The following is a 23245-nucleotide window of genomic DNA, read 5'->3' on the forward strand; positions in this document are numbered from 1 at the left end:
GAAAAATACACCCTTTGGCATATGTGTCATGATGGATACTGATTTCTAATAAAAAGAATTTATATTCAAAATTATTATAGTAAAATTCTTCTCAAAATATATTTCCCTTGATTCCTATTTCAGGGATAAATGGTTATCTCTTTTTTTTTTATAAAGTTTTTTATTTTCGCATTCGGCTTTGCACCCATATATCTTTTACAGATTAATTATGTGGGGGAGTCAGGAATGTTTTCAATATATCAATTTGGATTTTTAAACAATTATTACTTTTGAACAAAACATTTTTGGTATTGGAATTCGTGCGAATGATGGAATTGTTTCGTCCTCCAGGAAATGAAATATATTATAAAATCTCAATAATACAAATATATTTCAAATTTTTATTCTTTTCTTGAAATTGTACAGTAATTAAAAAAAAACAATATTTCTCAGTTACGGAAATGCCTTTTCTAAAACTGTGCGTATTGTTCATCAAAGGAAAAAGAATTTGATTTATATAAAATGGCTTATAAGTCATCTTTAAAACATTTAATCCATATCAAGCTTGAAAAATCGCTTTAGAATCTAAAATGCAATCACTAGCCGTGTACTAAAAATGTAAACAAATATTATATATTTTTTTGAATCTTAAAGGAAACTGCAACTAAATTTACTTTACCTAGTTACTTAATTACACCATATAAGCGATAAGAAAGTACATCAACAATCATAATGAAAGTCCCCAGGTTTTGGCCACTAAGGTCAGGTAAAAATTATTTGCATACACGTTTTAAAAATAAATTTGAATTATAGCAACACTGACACATCATTGTTGTCGATGGTCATCTCACTCAATTGGCGACATCTACTCAAATTATTTATCACTAGCATTCGCCCGCGTGCAAATGTTTTCCGAGATAAAAAGTAGCCTATAGCACTGAGTAGTAATGTAGCTTTCTATTAGTGAAAGAATTTCCAAACTCGGTTCATTAATTCCAAAAATTAGCCCCTACAAACAAACAAACTTTTCCACTTTATATTAGCATAGATTATAATGAGTAGATATCTGCTTACATTTCACACAGCTACTGAATACACTTCATAATGTAATCTGACATCTATTGTCTATTGCGCAGTTCACTCAGTTCCGCTTGCTGCTGTTGATGAGGTACTTGCAGCAGTGCGTGAGGAGGTGCTTCTCTTTCTCCGTGGAGCCGTTCTGGTGGATGGCAGTGGGGCCGCCTCGCTCGCGAGTGTAGATGTCCAGGCCGTACTGACCTGAGATATCGGGTTAGGTTAGGTTAGGTTAGGTTTTATAACAAAATTCAGACAATGGTATATGAAAAATCTGTTCCAGGTGGCCAAAGTGCAGATTATTTATTCTTACGAAATTTAATTAAGAGTATGTCGGTGCGCTGGTTTTGGGGTTTTTATGGACTTTTCCACCTGTCCATGTATTTACCAGGAGTCATGATATGTAGTACAATCTGGAATTTACACAATCAAAATACTACTAATGCCTTCAAAGTATCAAATCTGCCATTATAATCACAAGGAGACCTTTATTTAATCTAGGTCATAGATCTGCGCCTACGAGAATAGATGAGCATTTATTTTTTGAGACAGTTAAGTTGCTTTTTTGGGGATTTTAGATATAAATTCCGTTCTCTTTCAGTACTATACACCTCCATTATCCATTTTAAAGTATTACTTATCTATATTTAGATTTCCTCGAATATATTTCTGGCGGTATGTCTTTCATATGTAAGAGTAATGTCTATTTCTGCCGCAAAGCAGCAGTGTGTAGTCACTTTTGTATTCTGGTTTGAAAGACATTGTAGCCAGTGTAACTACTGGACATAATAAGACTTAACATCTCATGCCTCAGAATGGCGAGCGCAGCGGAATACCGAACAATACTTTATAATTCAAGGTGTTGGATGGTGTTTCTACTGTTTATGAGCGGTCGTATCACTTACCATCAGGCGAACGGCAAGCTCATCTCGTCATTTAAATCAATTAAAAAATTATATACAGTACACTTACCCTCTTCCGGGAACGTGATGTAGAACGAGGCGATGTCGTCAGCCACGTTTTGTTGCACGTATTTGGAGAGGCGTTTCTCGTCGACTCCGTTCTTGTGTAGGGTGGCCATGAAGTCCGCCAGTGGTCGGGACATGCGGAACTGGATCTCCAGCTCGCGTCCAGCGAACACTAGCGCTTCCTGTGGAGTTATTGTATAGTACATTATTGATAATAGTACTACGTAGAGATGTACATTCAGCCATATAAGTAGCTTAACAAATTCAAAACTTCACATTGCCTGTGCCCAAGTGTAATTGAAATTTCTTGTTCGTTGCGCGAAGTAAAGTAAATACATTATTTTTTTTTACACAGAAAAAATGTTAGTAAGAACACGTAGGTACCCATATACTTGAAACATTATACAGCTATTTGAAGTTCTAAATTTGTTGAGTTAGTTATGTGGTTAACTGTACAACGTTATATTCCTCAGCGAGTCATTTTTATGGAGCTAAATGGCCTATTAGGTTTGGCTACTAAGCGACACTATGGCATCAAGCCTTTCCTTTTAGGGGTAGACAGCCATAATGCGCACATATCGGCAATAATTTTAAGTCCCATCCCAAGTGCCGAGACTGGCTATTATATAAGTTGAAATAAAAAGTCAAAAGCTCACTTATAAATCTTACTTATAAAGCTGAGATCATTCTTCACATCCGCCTTCAACAAGGCAAAAAACAAATTTGCTGAGCTTTATACTCTGAAGTGCCATACCTGGTGTGTGATCGGCACAAGTCCAAATAATCTGGTGGCCTTGGTGGGACCCCACTCGCCGCTGGCGCAGTCCGGCAGCGGCACCATCACCGTCTGCAGCTCTGCACAGCAGATCTGGCGTATCATCCAATAATATATATTAATAACCGAATTCTTTTTTTTGGATCTGCTGCAGTATCGGTAAGAGTCTGTGCTATGTAGATACCGATAATAAAAATTTATACCTCAATGCATTTTTTTTTTTACCGTAGCTGTATTGGTATCAATCTGTGCTAACTGGATACTGCCTTCCAACTTATCAATAGCAACGAGTCCAGAGACTAAATGAGAATAGGATGGTGGAGGCGGAAGGAAAGGGAGGGTGAAGAGGATATGAACCTTTTTGAGGTTGCCCTAAGTGGATAACTACCATAACATTATGTAGCATTGCATACGTCATATGTCCCCTCGGACACGAGCATCTTTTACTCAACTTTAAGTACAAGCAAATTAATATAATCACTACATAGTATAAAACAAAGTCGCATTCTCTGTCCCTATGTCCCTTTGTATTCTTAAATCTTTAAAACTACGCAACGGGTTTTGATGCGGTTTTTTTTAATAGATAGAGTGATTCAAGAAGAAGGTTTATATGTATAATAACATCCATTAAATAGTGGAGAAATACTGTTATTTTGTTATGTTATACCCGTGCGAAGCCAGAGCGCTATGTTTTTATACACAACGTTCACAGTTTTTCTGTAGTATCAGCATTGCACCCGTGCGAAGCCGGGGCGGGTCGCTAGTTTTAATAATAAAACAGGTTACAAACTTACCTTGAACTTGCAGACGCTCTTGAACTTCATGGGTTCTCCGGTGAGGTACTCGCGCGGCGTCACCGCGTTGGCGAAGATGTCGAGCAGGAAGGCGCCGCTGCAGGGCGCGTGCACGCGGAACGACACCACGTTACCCACCACCGACTGTGCCAGAACAATGATCTTTGTTATCAAATATTTTACATCATGGATAGCTACCATCAACAAGGTTTTAAAGTCGCCATAATGGGCCAGGGTTTCGCGCTTAGAAATCAGCTTATAATAATAATGTCACTCCTGTAGGACAGATGCAGAAGGCAGTATTGCTGGACACGGCGCGCATTGTGAGGAGATTCCTCACTTTGAATCCCTAACCGCCGGTGGCCTGGGTCTTGCGCTTCGCCATCGGAGGGTCATACATTTTTTATATTTTTATATGCATGTTTTTTTTTAAATGTACCTATATGTAAAAAAATACATTTAAAATAAAGAGAATTGAGCATGTCACTCCTATAGTAAGTACTGTCTCACTGCTGCCGTGCGGGCCTCCTCTACTACTGAGAGGGATTAGGCCTTAGTCTACCACGCTAGCCTAGTAGAGATTGGTAGACTTCACACACCCTCAAAATTGCATCTATTCTTCTTCATTTTCCCGGAATAAAACGAAGCCTATAAGCACTCAGGAGAAAAGTAGGTATTATTAGTAAGAGAATTTTCAAAATCGGTTCAGTACTTCCTGAAATTAGCGCCTTCAAACAAACTTTATCTTTATATAATAGTATAGATTATCTCTCGTCATATAACTCTATTTGTACCATACGTACCATCAGATGCAGCGGAGTCACGTGCTCACAATGTAAAATATCGATACATTGTGATTTTCATACCAAAAAGATTTCACACCAGCAAAGCCGCGAGGGATACTTGTATTATTTACCTTTCATACTGGAAAGATTTCAAATTAGCAAAGAAGCGAGGATATACCTGCATGACGAATCTCTTGAGGCTGACGCCGTCGAAGCCGTCGCCCTCGGTGTCGTAGAACTTGAGGTTGTAGTGGAAGATCAGCGAGCTCTGCATGTGTGCCGGCATGGCTATGCGCATAGTCGCCGCACCTGCACAACAGAATAACTTTAGTGATGAGACAATTAAAGATTATTTTATATGGATTGTGGAAGGACTTGGACTGATCAATGATGCTCTAAATGAAGAATTGTATGATTATGATATATAATAATAATAATATCAGCCCTGTATTATGTCTACTGTCCCACTGTTGGGCACGGGTCTCCTCTACTACTGAGAGGGATTAACCCTTAGTCCACCACACTGGCTTATTTTGGATTGGTAGACTTCACACACCTTCGAAATTCCTATAGAAAACTTCTCAGATGTGCAAGTTCCTCATGATGTTTTCCTTCAACGTTAAAGCAAACGACAATTCAAAAAGAATACACACATAATTTTAGAAAAGTCAGAGGTGTGTGCCCCTTGGGTTTTGAACCTGTGGACATGCGTCTCAATAGTTTGTTCCACAACCAACTAGGCTATCGGCGCTTTTATTATTGTTATAGTTATATGATTATTATAGTAACATGAAAACTCTTGAAACCTTTCTTTAATTGACATGTCCTGTGGATAATTTAGGGGAAGATCTAGTATAAATTCGAGAATTATTCTTGGATCGCAATACGCTACATGATATAATGCTCATAGTCATACACTTAGGACTTCATAGTAAGAAGTAATTATTATGTCGAGAATGTCAGTAGCCACGAGGATCTTAAATCTTACAATATCGAGATCTAATTGGTATTTGTAAGTCACACACACTTCTGTTGCAGTTCGGAGATCATACACGTAGTGTCATCTATACGTCTTTTTATAACGGTATGGTAATTGACCCCACTACATCTGATAGTAAGTAGGTGGGGTCCAATAGCGTGTCGACTGACGACACATGATTACCCCTCGACAGTCGACACAATTATGCCGGCCTGTTGGAACCGGATATACACAGGCTGATTCCGGAAACGGACAAATTTACGTGGGCCATTATGGCGGGTTTTAGCACCTTGTGAACGGTCATATCCGGGCGGATATAAAATATATCCTACCACCAGAATACCACAAAAGCTATTTTAACCAGAAACCACATAAACTTACCAGTGGAATCAGTATACATAACAGCCTTTGTATTCGGATCGCTGAAGTACAGTCCATAGCGGAAGAACAGCGAGCGGACGAACGGCAGCTCCTCGAAGTCGTGCAGCGTGATGGGCGTCTTCAGCAGCTGCCAGTCCGGCTGCAGCGGGAAGAACTCGTAGATGAACTCGCGCGGGTCCGTCAGGAAGTAGTGGTCATCGTACTCGTATCTGCAGGAATATAATATTAGTATAGTGTTTCCTGATGAGGTAATTTGAATAAAGAAGTAGCGGAGATGTAGAATATTTGGATTTTCGGACATGGTGCCATTGAAGAAGCTGGGCGTTTAAGTTCAAGTACTCAAGAAGTCCACTGCTCAACGTGAGCGTCAACCATCCTGGTCTTGAGCAGTCCACATCCATCCGCTACCCACCGCCTTTTTAAAGTCGTTGGTCTATTGTGCAACAGGGCGTCCTACAATACGCCTATCTAATCGCGATGTCCACTCCAGCATCTGTCTGCTCCATCGACCGTCTGCCCGTCTGAAGACATGGCCGGTCCACTAGGAGTATTCAAGGATATTCACACTCAAAAGTGCATTATTACCTCCTTTGAGGGAGAAGTTATGTATTTCGCAAAAGGTTAAGGGGTTCTCTGGCCTAAGTCAATTAAAGCTAGCACTCAAAAGGCCAGTTCAAATTGATCGAAGCAGTAGCCCACTTCGCGAAATGCGAACACAATGCAGTAGTGTTATCGTTAAACTTACCTCAAGCTATCACTCTTCCCCCTGTTCCCTGGTTTGGGAGCATCCTTAGCGTTGACGAGATGCCGCGCGCCCCAGTTGCACTGCACGAACCGCCACGCGCCCGCCACGTACACCGCGTTCCAGGAGTTCCGGAACCTGTTGTCTTCGAACCGGACGCCCGGCTGGTAGCCCGCGGACTTGCTGTAGCCCTTGATTACCACGCAGTGGAGACCAGCGTAGCTGTAAATAGAAGGTTTATTGATGAGGTTAACTGTCGACGGAGATTTCGACCATGATTTTTAAGTTTAATGATTGTGTGTTTATTATTGGTATAAAACTGAGAAGATATGAAGAGTTATTATGTGTGAGGTAGTTATTCGCATTAGAAATAAAATCCTATTAATTCCTTTGTTATAATTGATAATTTATAACTAACCGATTAAAACATCTGCTAGGAAACCGGGCTCAGGTCAAGAGCTATTTAACATTAAATTTTGAATGGCTAGCTATTAGATCAGTAAGGAATATAGTTATAGAAAAACTTAATGCACAAGAAAAGTGGACGTCTCGTTATTTGAATACAAAAGAATACTAAGGTTTCCCAAACTTTAATACTAAAGAATCGTAGCGCGATCTTTGAAAGAAAGAAAGAAGGATTATATTATTGCACACAAACAGTATAACGTGCACATAGTAACAAAAAGAGATTAAAACATAAAATTAGAAAAATAAATTATACCTATTGTGCCAACAATGGGAACCCTCATTCAGCTTCTTGCTGCAGTACCAGTCTGATACCGCAGCGCTGATTTTTAATGAAGCACCCCGGGTGACATACGGACACTAAGTAGTATCTTCAATATCTTTTCCCAAATCATATTGGGATCCTACCTGCACAATCTCTTAAACAACACGTGGTAACTCTCAGTGCCATGCTTGATGCCCCGCAGCAGGCCCAGCGGCGAGTCCCCTCGCAAGTTGTCATCAAACTGTATGTTGTTGAGGTTCTTCACGGTGATCCAGCGGAATATAGTGCGCGCCTTCTCAACGTCGCTGGCACATCTGCCGACCAGCTGCCGGACTAGGTCCGTGAAAGTTTTTTGGTCTTCTTGTGCCACCTAGAATTGGAAATAATTGAGATCAGTAAAGTTTTTTATTGCTTTGCATGACGAGATGAGCTTGCCGTTCGCCTGATGGTTAGCGATACGACCGCCCATAAACGTACACTATCCTACACCTTTAATTACAAAGTATTGTTTGGTATTCCACTGCGTTCGCTATCCTGAGACGTGAGATGTTAAGTCTTATTATGGCCAGTAGTTACACTGGCTACAATTTTCTTCAAACCGGAACAAAATAGACTACACACTTATGTTCTGCGGTAGAAATAGACATTGCGGTCGTACCTACCCAGGCGGACTCTCACATATGAGAGACCTATCACCAGTAAATGTTAAAAGTTGTTTACAAGTGGTAGTTAAATCATCATGAAGAAGGTATAGCGCTTTAAAAGTTAATTATTATGATTTAAGTGTATGAGATGATCTGTAATTATCGCAAATAAAGTGGCTCGAGTATATAGTTAAAGAAAGTTGTGAAGTATAAATTTTTATGACTCTAAGTATTTTACTGTTTGTTTGTAATAATATGTGTATTTGTGTAAGCTGGTTTATCTTTATTAGGCACCTAAGTACTGAAGCAGCAAATCTGTTATATTATTACTGAAATAATGTAAGTGATATGTAAACTGTTAGTGTTCAATAAATCGTCTTACAGAAATGGCGATCTTGTCCACATCAGCGAACTCAGCAGGGTCTGTGTAGATGTGGAACTTGGAGACGAGCGGCGGCTGCGGGGGCGGCGCGCGGGCGGGGTACGGCGGCGCTTCCTCGCCGTCCACGTAGAGGGACGACGCCGCCATGTACTCCGAGCGGCGCTCCTGGATCAGCTCCATCATCTCGTGGCTCTGCTTCTCTACCAGTGCTGCTGTTGCTGCCCTGGAGTTTGAGAAAGGGATGGTTAATTTTCTCCTAAATTTAGAGTATTAAGTGAAAATTTACTGTCTAGCATCTTATTTATGTCTGGGTGTGATTGAATCTGCATTGTTTCAAGAAATTAACAAACGATTTTGGTCGATTGGTGAAATAGAATTCAATCGCGATGTTCACATATTTTGATCCTTATATTTTCGGGATCTATATTCGGGAAAGAATTGATTTATTCCTATTATTCTTTGTCGCAAATGGAAATCCATGGTCAGATTTTTGCCTATAAAATGGTTGATATCAAAACACGAACAAACCCTACCATTTAATCTGTTTTTCCAAATTTTTGCTAACCAACCTTTCGTGCTCTAACATCTTCCTGGTAAGGCTCTCCTTTTTCTTATCCCTTCTGAGTGTCATGTTCTTCTCTAAGTCTGCTCGCTCTTGCTGATGCCGTAGCGTGAGCGCTCCTATCTCCGCGTCCGGTCTTCGCTTCTTGATCTGCATTTCTTGCTGGAACCGGCTTGTGAGCCTTTCCAGTTCTCGTTCCCATTCATCCTGGAACATAATTGTGTTAATAATATAGTGACTGTAATTATGGCGGACAGAGAACAGGGAAATTAACTATTTAGAAAATGTGTACGCCAAATATTACTAACTCTAGTAGACCTATATTGCCTTGATGATACTTATGTCAGTTCAGTACAAGACTCTTCAGGTTCTGTCGAAATTTTTGTAGTTTAATGCAATGAAGTATATATAGTTTTATGCAATTTGCTCTTTACATACAATTTAAAACAAAAGCTATTTCAAAACTTAAATGATTATCTTTACTTAAATGATTACTTTATTTGCAAACCGTTCTAGGATCTACATTAACATATTCGTTTGGAAACGAAGGGAATAAGACATTTTACTCCCACGAGTGAACCTAACAGTTCATAGATACTGCGTTAAATAGAAACTGCATATTCTAAACCCATATATTTTGCATACAAAGTGAATGCCCGCGATAGTTTACATTCTGAAACAATACCGTAAACGTAACCGCTGTGAAATATGGGGGATTGGAGCTATGTACTGCAATAACTCCTTTTTCGGCTTTGTACGTTGTACTATGGAATAATAGCAAACTTATAACTATGTATACTTATGGCAGAACACATAAATATTTGGGTAATATATTCATTGTAACAATAAAAGTGTAAATTTCATAAAATAAAAATTTGCAAGCTACTACTTAAATGATGTATAAAGATACTATTAGTTTATTTTGCACGTGTAAATATTATTTTATAATTACGTAAAGATTTCTCAAGATACGATTGTCGAACTTTCGCTTGTCAGTCTGCGGATTAATTGTTGAGCATAACTAAATCAACTAAACATCTCCTAATACCTGTATTTCGTCTCGTATTCTTCTGTTCTCTTCTTCTCTGTGTTTGGAGAATTTTCTATATAAATCATCTTCCTCCTGCCGATGTTTCATCTCCAGTTTAGTTTGTTCATCTCGATCCTGGAACAAGGGATAATTAGGTCAATTTCATTAAAAATCCAGACTAATTTTATGCAATTGAAAGTAATTGGTTGATATTGATCCTGATGTATGATGTCTGTATTTAATTTATCAATTTATGTTGGTATTGAGTTTCAAATAATCTTGGCTGATATTTTGATATTTTTTATTATTACCCTAATAAAGGCGTTACAATACCTTCTTCTAGTGGCGAAATATGAAATTTTCCGAAAAGGAATCCAAAACAACATATAGGTACTAATAGATACTAAATTACTTTTATTAGGTAGGAACTTTATACTGGAATATTTCCTAAATATCGTCCAGCGTGTTGGACAGCTGTATAAACTTTAAGATTCATTATTTAAATTTATCTAGGATACCATCTATTCCAGTAAATAAATTGATTTTCTGATATTATATTCACTAGCAATCTGATATTCGAAAAAGCAGTTCCTTAATAAAAGGGTTTCATTCCTGGAGGGTCATAATTGTAGTGTGTGGTTATTATCAAAGAAGCTATTCCAATATATTATTTACTAACATTTTATTTTGCTGTAATAAAGTTAACAGACAATTTGTCAGCTAACATTTTTCACTATGAAAGTGAGTAAAAGCTCAGATTTATGTTACAGTTTAACGATGATTTATAAAGCCACTGTATCGAATGTTGTTTAAGTGTTAACATATAATTAATGTGCGAGGTTGCACGCGATGAGTGATGGCCGGTGGTCGGTGGTCCAGATCGGTGCTCACACGTCATCCCATAGAAAGTGTCGCCACCTGGCGGCCGGCGCGGCGCGAAGAAAGTGAAACGTTCCGATTGTGTCGTTCACCTGCGCGGTGCGCGGTCGGCTCCGTCGGCTCGGTGCCGCCGCGACAACCGGTCACGGCCTCGCAGATTATGATTAGATACTCATACACCAAGCCGGCATTTTTTACCGCGCTAGCTGTTACTTATTGTAACCGAGATGAAACCTATTGTCGGCCTTTTTTGTTTTTATAATAAGTTTTTTTCCCTGTGGCAATGCCATATTTTGACTGGCAATAAAAAGTGTTGCAACCATTTCGACACGACCGAAATATTCCAAATTCAAACAACGCGTGCACCGATAAAATAAAATGCAACGCGTGTGTCGAAATGTAAGCAAAGTAAACGCGTCTCGGTAAACTTGTAAATCCACAACAAACAACGTTCAAGGTCCGTTCGTTTCACAGTATGCCGTCGCGGTCCGACCGCCGCGCACTGATGTGGGTCACGTCACGTCATCATCATTTAATATATATTCTAAACGCACATTAAGCTTCGCTTGAAAGATTTACTTGTCATTTATTTCAGTGTGCAACACCGCTAACCGCGCGTTGCCCGTCGCGCTGTGGATCGTTGGCATCGTAACAATATATAAATATTACGCGCGCAGCGATGTCACAATAGCAACGCATTATCGGTTCATACATAATACGAGTTTTTATCAGAGCAAGGGTCGGTCGCTGAGGAATTTGTTTTCGTACAATTTAATCGTGTTGATAACGGTATAACAGCAGGCCAGTAGCGCGACGCTGACTCGCCGACCGGTCGTGTTCATTCTGTGTCTAATTACACATTAAAAATGCTCAAACTCGTCAGAGGTGTGCGCCGGCTGAGCGCGCAATGTCGGCACAACAGCCACGCGACCGTCATCGGCACCGAGCCAAACAGAAGCGATCCTTATTATCAAGAGAATAGGGCTAAAATGGACGAGTTGGTCGACGAGTTGCGACAGAAAACTGCGAGCGCTATCAATGGAGGCCGAGAGGAGGCGGTGAAGAGGCACACGGCAAGAGGCAAACTGCTCGTCAGAGACAGGATAGACCGGTTGGTGGACGAGGGGTCCGACGTTTTGGAACTGAGCACTCTCGCTGCCACTGACATGTATAAAGGCCAGGTTCCGAGCGCGGGCATCGTAACGGCTATCGGCAAAGTTTACGGTCGCGATTGCATGATCGTGGCCAATGACGCCACTGTCAAAGGTGGCACATATTTCCCTATGACAGTAAAGAAACATCTGAGAGCGCAAGCAATCGCGCAGGAATGTCGACTGCCTTGCATTTATCTCGTCGACTCTGGCGGGGCTCATCTTCCGGACCAGGCTGATGTGTTCCCGGATAGAGAACACTTCGGCAGGATATTTTATAACCAGGCTAATATGTCTGCCGAGGGCATTCCTCAAATATCTGTGGTGATGGGGTCATGTACTGCAGGTGGTGCATATATCCCAAGTATGTCTGACGAGAGTATTATAATCAAAAACCAGGGAACGATTTTCCTAGCCGGCCCTCCTTTAGTGAAGGCTGCTACTGGAGAATCTGTGTCATCAGAAGATTTAGGAGGCGCTGACTTGCATTGTCGTCAGTCTGGCGTGACAGATCATTATGCTCAAGATGACGAGCATGCTTTACATTTAGCTAGGAATGCAGTTTCCAATTTGAACTGGAACAACGACCAAAGAACTAGAATATATTCCCCAAAGGTAGATGAACCTCTACACGATATCCAAGATCTTCATGGTATTGTCGGAGCGAATATTCAAAGACCATTCGATATTAGAGAAGTTATAGCACGAGTGGTAGATGGAAGCAGATTCCACGAGTTCAAACAACTCTATGGAGAAACTTTAGTGTGTGGATTTGCATCTGTTTACGGACAAGCAGTAGGTGTTATTGGAAACAATGGAGTTTTACAATCGGAGGCAGCTCTGAAAGGATCTCACTTCATCCAACTTTGCGCAGCTAGGAAGATTCCTCTTTTGTTCCTACAGAATATTACTGGATTTATGGTAGGCAGAGAGGCCGAAGCAGGTGGTATAGCTAAGAATGGAGCTAAAATGGTGACCGCAGTGAGCTGTTTCAAGGGACCGAAGGTTACTGTCATTGTAGGAGGCAGTTTTGGTGCTGGAAACTACGGCATGTGTGGACGCGCATACTCCCCCAGCTTCCTATACATGTGGCCCAATGCTAGAATATCTGTAATGGGTGGGCCTCAAGCTGCGACTGTTCTATCCTTAGTAGCAAAGAAAAAGCGATAAGAGAAGGTAAGACGTGGACTGATGAAGATGAAAAGAAAGTAAGAGGACCATTAGAAGCACAGTTCGAGAAGGAAGGTCGTCCGTATTACAGTACTGCTAGATTGTGGGATGACGGAATCGTCGCTCCAGTCGATACAAGGAAAGTGATTGGACTGAGCTTATCAGCAGCATTGAATGCTCCATTCAGAGATAGCAAGTTCGGTGTCTTCAGAATGTGAGTCAAACGTTTACATCACAGTGGTTTCTCGGTGTTATTTACTTCGTTATGAATGAAACGGGTGACCTTTTGGAACATGGAGGCAAATAACTTGGTTATGAAACATAGTCGGTTCAGAATGGAACGTTAGTTTTTGTATTTTTATAACGTAATGTAAAGGATACAGGTAATTTTGTATTTTTTTTACTTCTTTGCAGATAAGTTATTATTGTCATATTTTAAATAAATGTACTTAACAGTAATAGAGATTACCTATATCCTCTATTACTAGCCGATTTTTGTATATTAAATTGCAATTATAAAAATCTAAACATATAGTTATAAAATATTAAGCCGATGGTTTTAAATGATACTGAAATTAAGTCTATATCTTATCTGGGAGAGATATTTTGTATTAAACCCCAATTAACGTAAAGGTATACTGTACTGATTATTATTTCCGCAGCCATGATAATTCTTTTTATCTATACACTGTGTATGATAATAGTAACTGAGTATGTAAAATTGAATATTTCGTACACATTTCAAATTAAAATCGAATACGTCGTCTGCTGTTTAATGTAATTATTTAAATTTTTGTTACGCAACAAAAACGTGTTCTGTGATAACAAAATGTCAGCAAGTTATTTTTGTATTTTATTAGAGTGATTAAATCATTTTTCCTTTATAAATGGTATCTATGCAATTGTCTTCTTCGTTATTTTGGGGATGTGTATTTTCTTAAATTGATAATTGTACATGTCTCCACTTTATAATTTCAGCTTCGTGGAATCCTATGTTGAATAGAATTGAGTTAAGATTTTTTTTGCTCTTATTTCGAAATATTAATCATTTTTTCTTCCCGTTTGCAGTAATACCAAATGTTTCATAATGCTGTGTGCCTATTATGTACTATTATAAAGCGCAAATGATGTATTTACTATTTGAAGAATATTAATTATACACTTTATATAAATAATTTATCTTTATGGAAATCCAAGCCAATAGAAATCGATTATATGCATCAAATAAGTCTTAACATTAAAATGTGGCTCATCCATCAACTACGTACGGTACCATTGCACAGGGAATAAGTCCCTTGACGATAATTCCGGTCCGGGTTGAGACTTGAGACCCGCTTTCACTCTATATTACGTGACTGACAGAAATGGCAATAGATATGCCAATTCAAAACATACTAGAATAGCCAGTATTTGAATGGATTAATGGTAATTACATCGAGTTAGTAATCTTGAATGTAATTGATCGGTGACTGGTGTCGGCTGCTAAGTCGACGTATACAAATTATCGTTCGTAAAAATTTAAGCACTTTCTTATGTCGATGGCATTGATTCGTTTGTAATCAAATAAAAAATAATATTTCGCTATTCTATCGTATAGAATTGGAAAATAAGATGTAAAGAATGTATTTATCACAACTTCGAATAAGGGATCATCCATAAATTACCTTATACGAATTTTATGATTTTCGAGCCCTTTTCCATCCATGTCACCCGTGGTGACAATTGCGTGACTCCCTTGGTGTGACATCATATGTTTTTATACATACCATGTATCACTGTTTTTGATCACAGTTAATGTTCTGTGTTTTAATACTGAAGATTTTGCTATGTCACGTCACAAAAGTTATGACCCCGCCCGCTAATCACATAATGTCACATTTCGTTAACACGTTCCTCAATCTTAACATGTGCAAAATATATATATGGATAGCCTCTAATTATTATTGAACGATCGATAACGACTTTAATACTGCATCTTTTAATATATCATCCATACATTACGCAAAACGGAACGTGACAAATTCTACTACTTCGCATTCAGGCACTCCCAAACGTATAATTATAAAGTTCACATAACGTTAATACGAAAAATCTATATTAAGTTGCCATGCGATACTAGCACTTACTTGCAATCAAAATTAGTAAACAAGAGACGGCAGGAGTTGCTCTTGAGGTTTTATCTATTCTGTGCTTGCCTTTATGAAAAACATATTTTTTTAAACATTATCACAAAAGATCGCTACCGGCTGAAGTCTAACAAGTCATGGATTAGTGGTACCAAAGCTACTAACCAAAGAATAAAACTAATAATGACTGTTTTAATAAGTATATTCTGACAAATCGGAATTTCGTCATGAACACCACAACTATCTACACCGCTAGTTTCAACTCATTGATGTAGTTATTCGTGATAAAACACAAACTAACATTTATTTCCATACACAAAAACATTCAAACAGGATATACCAACAAAAAGCAACTGCAACTCCCATTGTATCAAAATTGACGCAAGCTAATTAATAGAACAATAGAAAAGTAAAAAACACGGTGATTTATATGCAAATGTAAACTTTGACCCGGCCGTAATACAGAGTTCAAGTTTAAAAGGACTTGCACCACTCACTTTTAACGTTTGCGACAAGGTCAGTGAAAAATGGTTTTTATATTGACAAGGAGTTTGCGTGTTTAGGCGACACGCAGACGTTGTCATGTTACCGAGAAACACTATTAAGAAGCTGAAACTTGTTGAAGACAGTTTCCACGGCGCATAAATTTATTGTATGCAACTTCGAAACTAAAGATAGCAATTCTTTTTGCGTTCTGGATTGCAATTGCTGGACCAAAAGTTATTCTTAGTTTTAAATTTCGTTTAACATATATATATCGTCGTTGTAGGTGGAGAACTAAATAACTCGGATTTTGGCCATTTTGGACTTTCATCACTTTTGTGTTGCCCAAAACATGGCGCATATTTTGGCCCAACAAGCATTTCATTATCTTATTCCGTTTCGAAATTATAGCTTTTTTTATGTTAAAAGTGGAGAAATAAATATATTCAAATAATATATATTTTGTTGTAGAAAAAGTAAATAATGTAACGAAGGTATGCGCTTACAGTTCTCCACCTACAGCGACGATATTAACTTTTATATATATTAGTTCTTTCGTTGGTGGGGGTCATTGCCTAGCCATTCGGAGTGTGAATAGAAGAACTATTATGTTTTTGGTCAGTTTTCAGTCTAGAAGTACTACAATATAATATTAGAGTGAATACCCACGTAATATTATCTTGACATTTCAATTAAGTTACGAAATAGAACATTTGATTAGAATTAATTTACATATCGTGTTTATTCGATCTTTTATTTAAAAAGCCATTTGTGTTTGAACAGGTCAAGAATAATATGAAATAAGATAAGAACACATTTATTTAAAAGTCTTCACTACTTCGCTTCTATAAACTATTTGATCATAATTTCTTGTCGATGCCATAAGTTAGCAAATAATGATATTGTAAAACAAATAGTTTGTAATTTCTCTGTCGAATACTTTTTATAGAAACATGATATTAATCGATTATTTGATCTCAAAACATTCGGATATCATGATTTTTCATCATCAGCGATATGAGGTACACTGCGGAACATAGGCATCCCTTAAAGATTTATAGATGGACTTGTCAAAAGCGGCCTATTTCCACCGAGTACCTGCGATCAATATCATGTCGGTTTTTAATTGATATTATTATTTATCCACGGTTTAGAATAACTTATATTTTCTTTTATGACAATCCTTACAAGGCCCTCTAATCCGCACCGCATTATGTTAATAAAATACATTGTTCTGTATACCGTTCCATTTTACGCTTTCGTACCACAACGGTAGCATGCGTGGAGATTTTTTCAAGCGGAATTCTTAGCAAGAAAATCCAACGTCTGTACTAGAGTCTATTAACAGAGTTAATTGCTGATATACATGGCGATTGCACGGTGGCCCGCTTTTCAAAACATGGCTATTTTTAATGGGAATGACTTACATTTGTGTCAAGTATTTAATTGTGTAATGTAGGCTGAATGGAATGTTACCTTTGCTTAAAAAAAGTCTCGGTTTACGATTTTACATGATTTTATTCCATCTAGGAATATAAACATTTTTAAACATATTTTTTTGGGAGGCGTTTGATACAAGTTCTTCTTAATTTTGTTCGTTGTAGCAGAACATTTATTTTTTGCGAATACCAGAGAAACAAACATGTTATTATTTCTCCAGTGCAGTCCTGCATTAATGATCGCCTGACACCATTGTGTTATGAATCGTTTTAATTAAATACTGGCATGTTAGCGAATCATTGCAAGGAATGCAGATGATTATATTGATATTTATGTGATTCTGCAATTGTGCAATTGGAGGCAATTTTCCTCACGGTCGTTGGGACGTTGTGCTAATGAACTTCCTACGTGAATATCAAACATATGGTCTTTTGTTCCTCAATGACGTGACCATGACGCTACTTATAAGTGGCCTGACTTTACAGACAGTGGTCAATTTCGTATTAAGGTAGAACTCATGTTTGGATTCGTATGATAGGGTCCCGAGATGAAACATTGAGAAACATTGTCAACGTAAAAACTAAAAATAATTATGGACTTTAGGAATTCCTCATTCCATAAGCGTCCTAAAATCTGTGTACCTCGTAAATTCAGCTAAAGTTCTAAGTACAAAGTAAAACCTTTCTTAACAATAAACATTATCTCTTTAAATTATTTTAGCCAAAAAGATGATTAGCCGAAAACAACTTGTTGCACAAAAATATACTCAATATGTAGGTATTATGTTTGTCTCTATATCAGACAAACAATCTTAGCCAATTATATTTATACCTATACGTCATACATACTCAATTTCGAAACGAATTAAATAGTTACTAAATTAAACATACTACATAGCGGTCTACTGATTCGATAAATTGAGACATAGATGCATCAATTTGCTAAACAAATATAGCCTCAAGCTGAATTAGACATTACTAAATTAAGAAATATAGTTTCATAAAAGAAACGTTATAAGCTATTAATAAATTCGATGAGTGACTCAGACTGATTCATAATTTGCCAAAATGCCCAATATTGGCATCCATAGACAAAATTAGAAATGCGATACGCTATAAAACCTATTTGGCTGTATGGATACGTCATCTTTGACATTTGATAATTAAAAAATGGAGTTCATTGGTTTGTGGCAATTTTAAAAGCGGTGCGAACAGATTTTTATTGCATTATCGCTGGCTGAGATGATTCTTTGTATTCTAACATATTTCCCACGCTTTAAACTTTTATACGGAGACAACGGTAAAAGCCAGTTATGCAATGATTGTTAAAACTCGTCTACTGTTTTATTAACTGAAGTTCAAGCCATTTCATTCAGTAATAAATTGTCGTTTTTTTATTCTTATAAAATGAGAGTAAAGCCTACATATTGGGTGCACAAAATGGCTGTTACAAAACACCAAGTCGATCGAGCCTGTTGTTTTCGAAAATCACAAATTTTCATTAACAGGATTAGGGATAAAACCCAAAATAATTTACATCTTATGTATAGAGTTAATCAGTGTTATTTTTATGGCATAGGTCAGCCTAGCACTACCGTTACTTGCCTTGTGACTTTTAATACCAAAAATTTGATGCTTTGCCAAACTTAAGTGAATAGAGAAGGGTTTTCGAATTAGAACACGTGAGGGGTGTTTGGGACTTTAGAAATTTTCAAATTTAGAATACTATACGTTTAAAAATGTTCCAAATCTAAAGTTATATTCCGTTGTTCTTTTCCGATGGGAACTGAGAAGTGGGTGGGATCCCACTAATTGGGTTGTGGGATGATATTGCTCAGAATACAATAAGCTCTATTAAATTTGGCACCCACCAATATTTATAAACAATGAGCTTTGGCGCCAGCATAATAAAACGAACAAATCGTAAGTTCGTAACTCTGTCTATGAACTAACTATATATCGATAAAAAGTTTTTAGTCTTGTCATCTGAAAATAATTGAACTAAAATTCATACTATTTTATAAATGTAATCCAAAATATACATTAAATATAATGTATTTTGATATATTTTGCTGTTACACAGATAATTCAAACTGAATTAGAATTTCGGACTATTTTTAAAAATCTAGGTAAAAGCCATATTGGGCGAGTGTCGTGACCTAAACGACCTTACGATATGAAGCAAGACCACGCTGTACAGAGGCCACGTAATCGATTATTCGTTTTACTAAAATCGATTCGCGTGTCCGATGTTATACAAATCACTACGTACGTGTGTACGTTTGTGCACGATTTTCTCAATTAAAGTAGAATTTTGCCACGGTTTCAATTTAGTACAGTTATGTGAAAAGAAATTTTTAAATGTTTATTTACTATTAAAAGGCTTTTAATTTAACTTTATTTTTATTTAGTGGCTTGTCCCTCTGACTCTTGATTTATTTATTGTACTTAAATAAACATTAACAAAAAGCTATCAACGAAAAAAACAACTGAGAACCTTTAAATGCTGTTAAGTCACTATCTAGTATTAAATAACAGCGACACGAAACCGCAGGCGAAGTATTAGTTATAACACTTTCCATAGCAAAGGTATTTCCCTATTCAGCCACATGGCCGTTGCATACGATTGCACAATCATGCCAATCACCCGTTCTTAATTAACAACTTTCTATCTTCGAGTCAACGAACGGGTATGTCGTATCTCTTGAAGATTTTTTGATTGTTCAATGTATTGTTTATTTTTAGTTTGTTTCTTAGAGCTAACATTGGTTCTTTATAGCTCGATTAAGTATTATTTTTGAATTAAGATTAATAAAAATCGAATGAATTCCAATCAATGAATGAAGTAAAAAAGTACAACACCAACCAAAGTAGAAGTGCATTGCGTTCATCATCCTGAGATATAGAAGCTAAGTTCCATAATTTCCAGTATTTTTTTTGGCAGCCGTCATGGTTATCGCCCGGGTTGCTAACTATGTACAGGCGATCCTCCGGTTTAACAACCACTATTACTCCTGGATTTTTCCAGTAATTAGTCTGCCTACGGTGTCTTTTAAACTGATGGTCTTTGCTAAGCACGAGCCCTTGCATACGTTTAGACTGATAATTGTAAGTCTAAACGGATTTTGATGGAATGTTTATTATCGGAGTACATATTAGTGAGCAGTGGCGAAGGGTCCATATAACCCGATTCCTACCGGCTTCCTTTTGTAATTTATGTAAAATCTATCATCAGAACAGTTTTCAAGCCGCTTTTATACCTAATATATATTATTAGAAGTTATTTTTTATTCTTGTTTAAGGAGCTTGGTCGATATTTCACGACTATGTCGCTCCATACGTCCACTTTTACCCGTGCCTACTCACTTTTGATGATATCATTTTTTTTTTAATAAAGACCTAGCCTCATCCGATACCGGAATCGACAAAAAACTGCCCTCATTGAAGCTCAAAGAATGAGGTTCACTCCACACTCCACAAAACACATGATTTACGTCATCTCTTACTCCACACACAGAGCTATTAGAAGTTAGTACTTATATGTTGTCTCGGGTTACATTTCGAAAAATTGCATCCCTCGCCACTGTTAGTGAGAATCCTGATATATTTTAACAAGAACGTATACTGAGTATTCATTAGCTGTGTCTATTCCCACGTAATAAAATGTGCTATTCTCACTAAAAGTAAACTCGAGGGGTCATTTTAGTCCGGTTTTAATTCGGTTGGGCAGCGGTATCGCGAATGATAGCGGTGTCATCCGGATTTCCTAAAACCCTCTTCTGGGTTACTGCCCAAGTTTAATGTATTTCGATTTGACTGTTCTTGCGAGTGATTAAGTTTTTTTTTTATGTATTTAAAGGCTTTTTACTTAGTGACTATATAGCCCTAATAAAAGAATTATACATACAATTATTTCACCTTAAAACTAGCTTATATTTTTTTTTATTACACTTTATATACAAAGTATAAAGGTAGACTTATATATCTCCTGCGTACTTAGCTGATCGGCGTTAAAATTGGCGTCGTGGCCGAAATTCGGCTTAGAGGGATTTATTCAAGTTTATCATCAGGTCCAGTCACTGACAAAAATATCGTTTGATCATCATTTTTGGTCAGCCAAGGTGCGTAACGTATTTCATTTTTCCTAGTCAATGGACATGTATGGTTTTTATACAAGACGTCGGTGGTAATTGCCTTTTTGGGAGCGAACGCTTCACCGCCCACCAGCGCAAGCGTTGACGGAATCGAAATGCTAATCTTGATTATAGGTGAGACAGTTGGAAATGTGTTGATATGTTTGTTTAATGTCTGAGGTCACCACGATCATGTGATATTAAAAATGGACTCACAACAGGTGCACCCACTTCCGCCATGTGTATTCCGTCCCATGATGTGATAGGGGACGAGTCTATCGCCGTATCATACACAAATGACGCCACCGAAGCAGGATTAGGGATTTGCCTCATAAAACGTTTTAAAATTAGAATATCATTTTAATCTTCATTGAAATAGTTACAATTTTCCAAATATTTTTAAAGTGTTTTATAAATATATATCAATATTTTATACAATTAAATGTTTCTCCTGAAACTTATTCACGTAAATTTTAAAAATTCTAAGGTCCTGTTTTACATGTGTTAAGTTTTTTATAGTTATCATATTAAACAGCTAATGTAGATAGTACTAATTTTATTATCATTTATTTGGGAGCATAGATTACTGTGACTTTTTTATTTAGCCGGCTTATACATTTATGTGACGAATAGCAACAATGTCATGTAAATCATTCTTGTGTCAATGGATTTTGAATATTATTTCAGTGAACACAATGTTGATAATAGTTTGATAGTTAAAATTTCTGCGCTGCGCTCCGCTAAATATATGCTCCGGCCCTTACTCTGAAGTTGTGAAATGGACCGTAAAGGTGTGATGTATAAGGTTGTTAACATGACAGTCGACGTATTTACAGGTGCTGTGACGTCGACGTCGACGACGCGGCGGCGACTCGGACGCGCCGCTGTACGCTCTGCTGCCGTTTCCTAGCCTATTAGCATCAGCGTACTTAATGTTACCTCATGCAAAGAAAACCCGTTACTATAATAACAGTTTTATAACCGATTGTAAGGTTGACTATTGGAAAATCTTGATAAGCTTTGTTTGATTTAACTTCAGTGACAAAAAAACTATTTTTTCACATTTATTGTGATAACCTAGTTGGAGTGGAACGGACTGCTGAGCCGGAGGTATGTAGTATCAAAATCTAGGGCAGACAACTCTGACTTTTATAAACTTATGTGAATATTGTTTGTGAATTATCGCTTGCTTTAACGGTAAAGAAAAACATCGTTAGGAAAAACTGCATTCCTGAGGGGATCTCTACAAGAATTTTGAGGGTAGTAAAGTCTATCAATTCGCACCAAGCCAGCGTGGTGGACTGAGGCCTAAACCCTCTCAATAGCAGAGGAGCCCGTGCCCAGAAGTAGCCAGGACTGATATTATTATTATATTATTAATTCTATTGTTGTTTGTAAATAACTAATGAAAACGATGTTGTGACAGTAAGAGTAGCAATACTAAACAAGATAAATGCACGTAATTTCGAAAAATCAGAGATTTGTGCTTCAAAATCCAAGCTAAGACCTGTCATGCTAATAGTTCTTCTCTTCGTCTATATTAAACAATATTATCCAACAATTACCCATGATTTATACCAAACATTAACTCAATCCTACAAAATACCCACATATTACGTTACGTGGTTACAAATTATAAAATATCTGAACTAACCGCTCGCAATTAAGGTTATAATTCAAGCACATTTGGATTATGTTAAATACATGAAGACGTGTGGGAATCGTGTGGGATGTCCCAGTTTACGTAATCAGTGCTAGTAATGTGGATTTGAAGGAAAAATGCATTGCAAAATCGCTGTTACTGTCGGTTATGGAGCCATGTTTGTTGGCTTGATTTTTCGTTCAATGGTAAGTTAGGCAGTTGACCCTTATGACAGAAAAATAGAAAGTAGTNGAAATAATTAGATCAAATTAAATATCAATTACCATCTATTGTATTGTAGCATAGTTGACAAAGGCTTTCAGAAGTAGAGGAAGCCCGTGCCCAGCTGTCAGACAGTATATAATACAGGGCTGGTATCTTTATGTTATTGTTATGT

The 23245-nt window shown here is 37.5% G+C and overlaps 3 protein-coding genes across 3 annotated transcripts in view; 2 read left to right on the plus strand and 1 right to left on the minus strand.

The window, feature by feature from the left end:
- Window positions 1–151: 151 nt before the first annotated feature.
- On the minus strand, window positions 152–9980 carry LOC115446530 (hillarin). The gene is made up of 11 exons (XM_030173216.2): window positions 9844–9980; window positions 8803–9002; window positions 8234–8456; window positions 7351–7577; window positions 6481–6699; window positions 5736–5944; window positions 4554–4684; window positions 3591–3734; window positions 2776–2889; window positions 2026–2203; window positions 152–1257 (listed from the first exon to the last, which is right to left on the minus strand). Exons 1-11 carry the CDS (start codon window positions 9931–9933, stop codon window positions 1121–1123), a joined length of 1872 nt encoding a protein of 623 aa, XP_030029076.2. The 5' UTR covers window positions 9934–9980; the 3' UTR covers window positions 152–1120.
- A 1069-nt stretch (window positions 9981–11049) lies between these two features.
- On the plus strand, window positions 11050–14197 carry LOC115446533 (probable methylcrotonoyl-CoA carboxylase beta chain, mitochondrial). The gene is given in 2 exon segments (XM_030173219.2): window positions 11050–13020; window positions 13023–14197. Coding segments are annotated over 2 exon segments (1671 nt in total). The 5' UTR covers window positions 11050–11570; the 3' UTR covers window positions 13244–14197.
- A 7647-nt stretch (window positions 14198–21844) lies between these two features.
- Window positions 21845–23245, plus strand: part of LOC119189524 (hillarin-like) — a 33664-nt gene continuing 32263 nt past the window's right edge. The window contains exon 1 of the mRNA XM_037439428.1: window positions 21845–21851. Coding sequence (XP_037295325.1) covers window positions 21845–21851 — 7 coding nt within the window. The remainder of the gene's footprint in view (window positions 21852–23245) is intronic.

Source organism: Manduca sexta, chromosome 16 (assembly GCF_014839805.1).
Source record: "Manduca sexta isolate Smith_Timp_Sample1 chromosome 16, JHU_Msex_v1.0, whole genome shotgun sequence".
Taxonomy (NCBI): domain Eukaryota; kingdom Metazoa; phylum Arthropoda; class Insecta; order Lepidoptera; family Sphingidae; genus Manduca; species Manduca sexta.

Bases quoted from the DNA above. Each gene is read 5' to 3' on its own strand.
- LOC115446530 (XM_030173216.2), bottom strand. From the start codon at position 9,933: ATGAAACATCGGCAGGAGGAAGATGATTTATATAGAAAATTCTCCAAA. The intron at 9,003-9,843 runs GTATTAGGAGAT...ATTATGTTCCAG, and splicing joins GAATACGAGACGAAATACAG to GATGAATGGGAACGAGAACT. The intron at 2,890-3,590 runs GTAAGTTTGTAA...ATGATACGCCAG, and splicing joins AGAGCGTCTGCAAGTTCAAG to ATCTGCTGTGCAGAGCTGCA.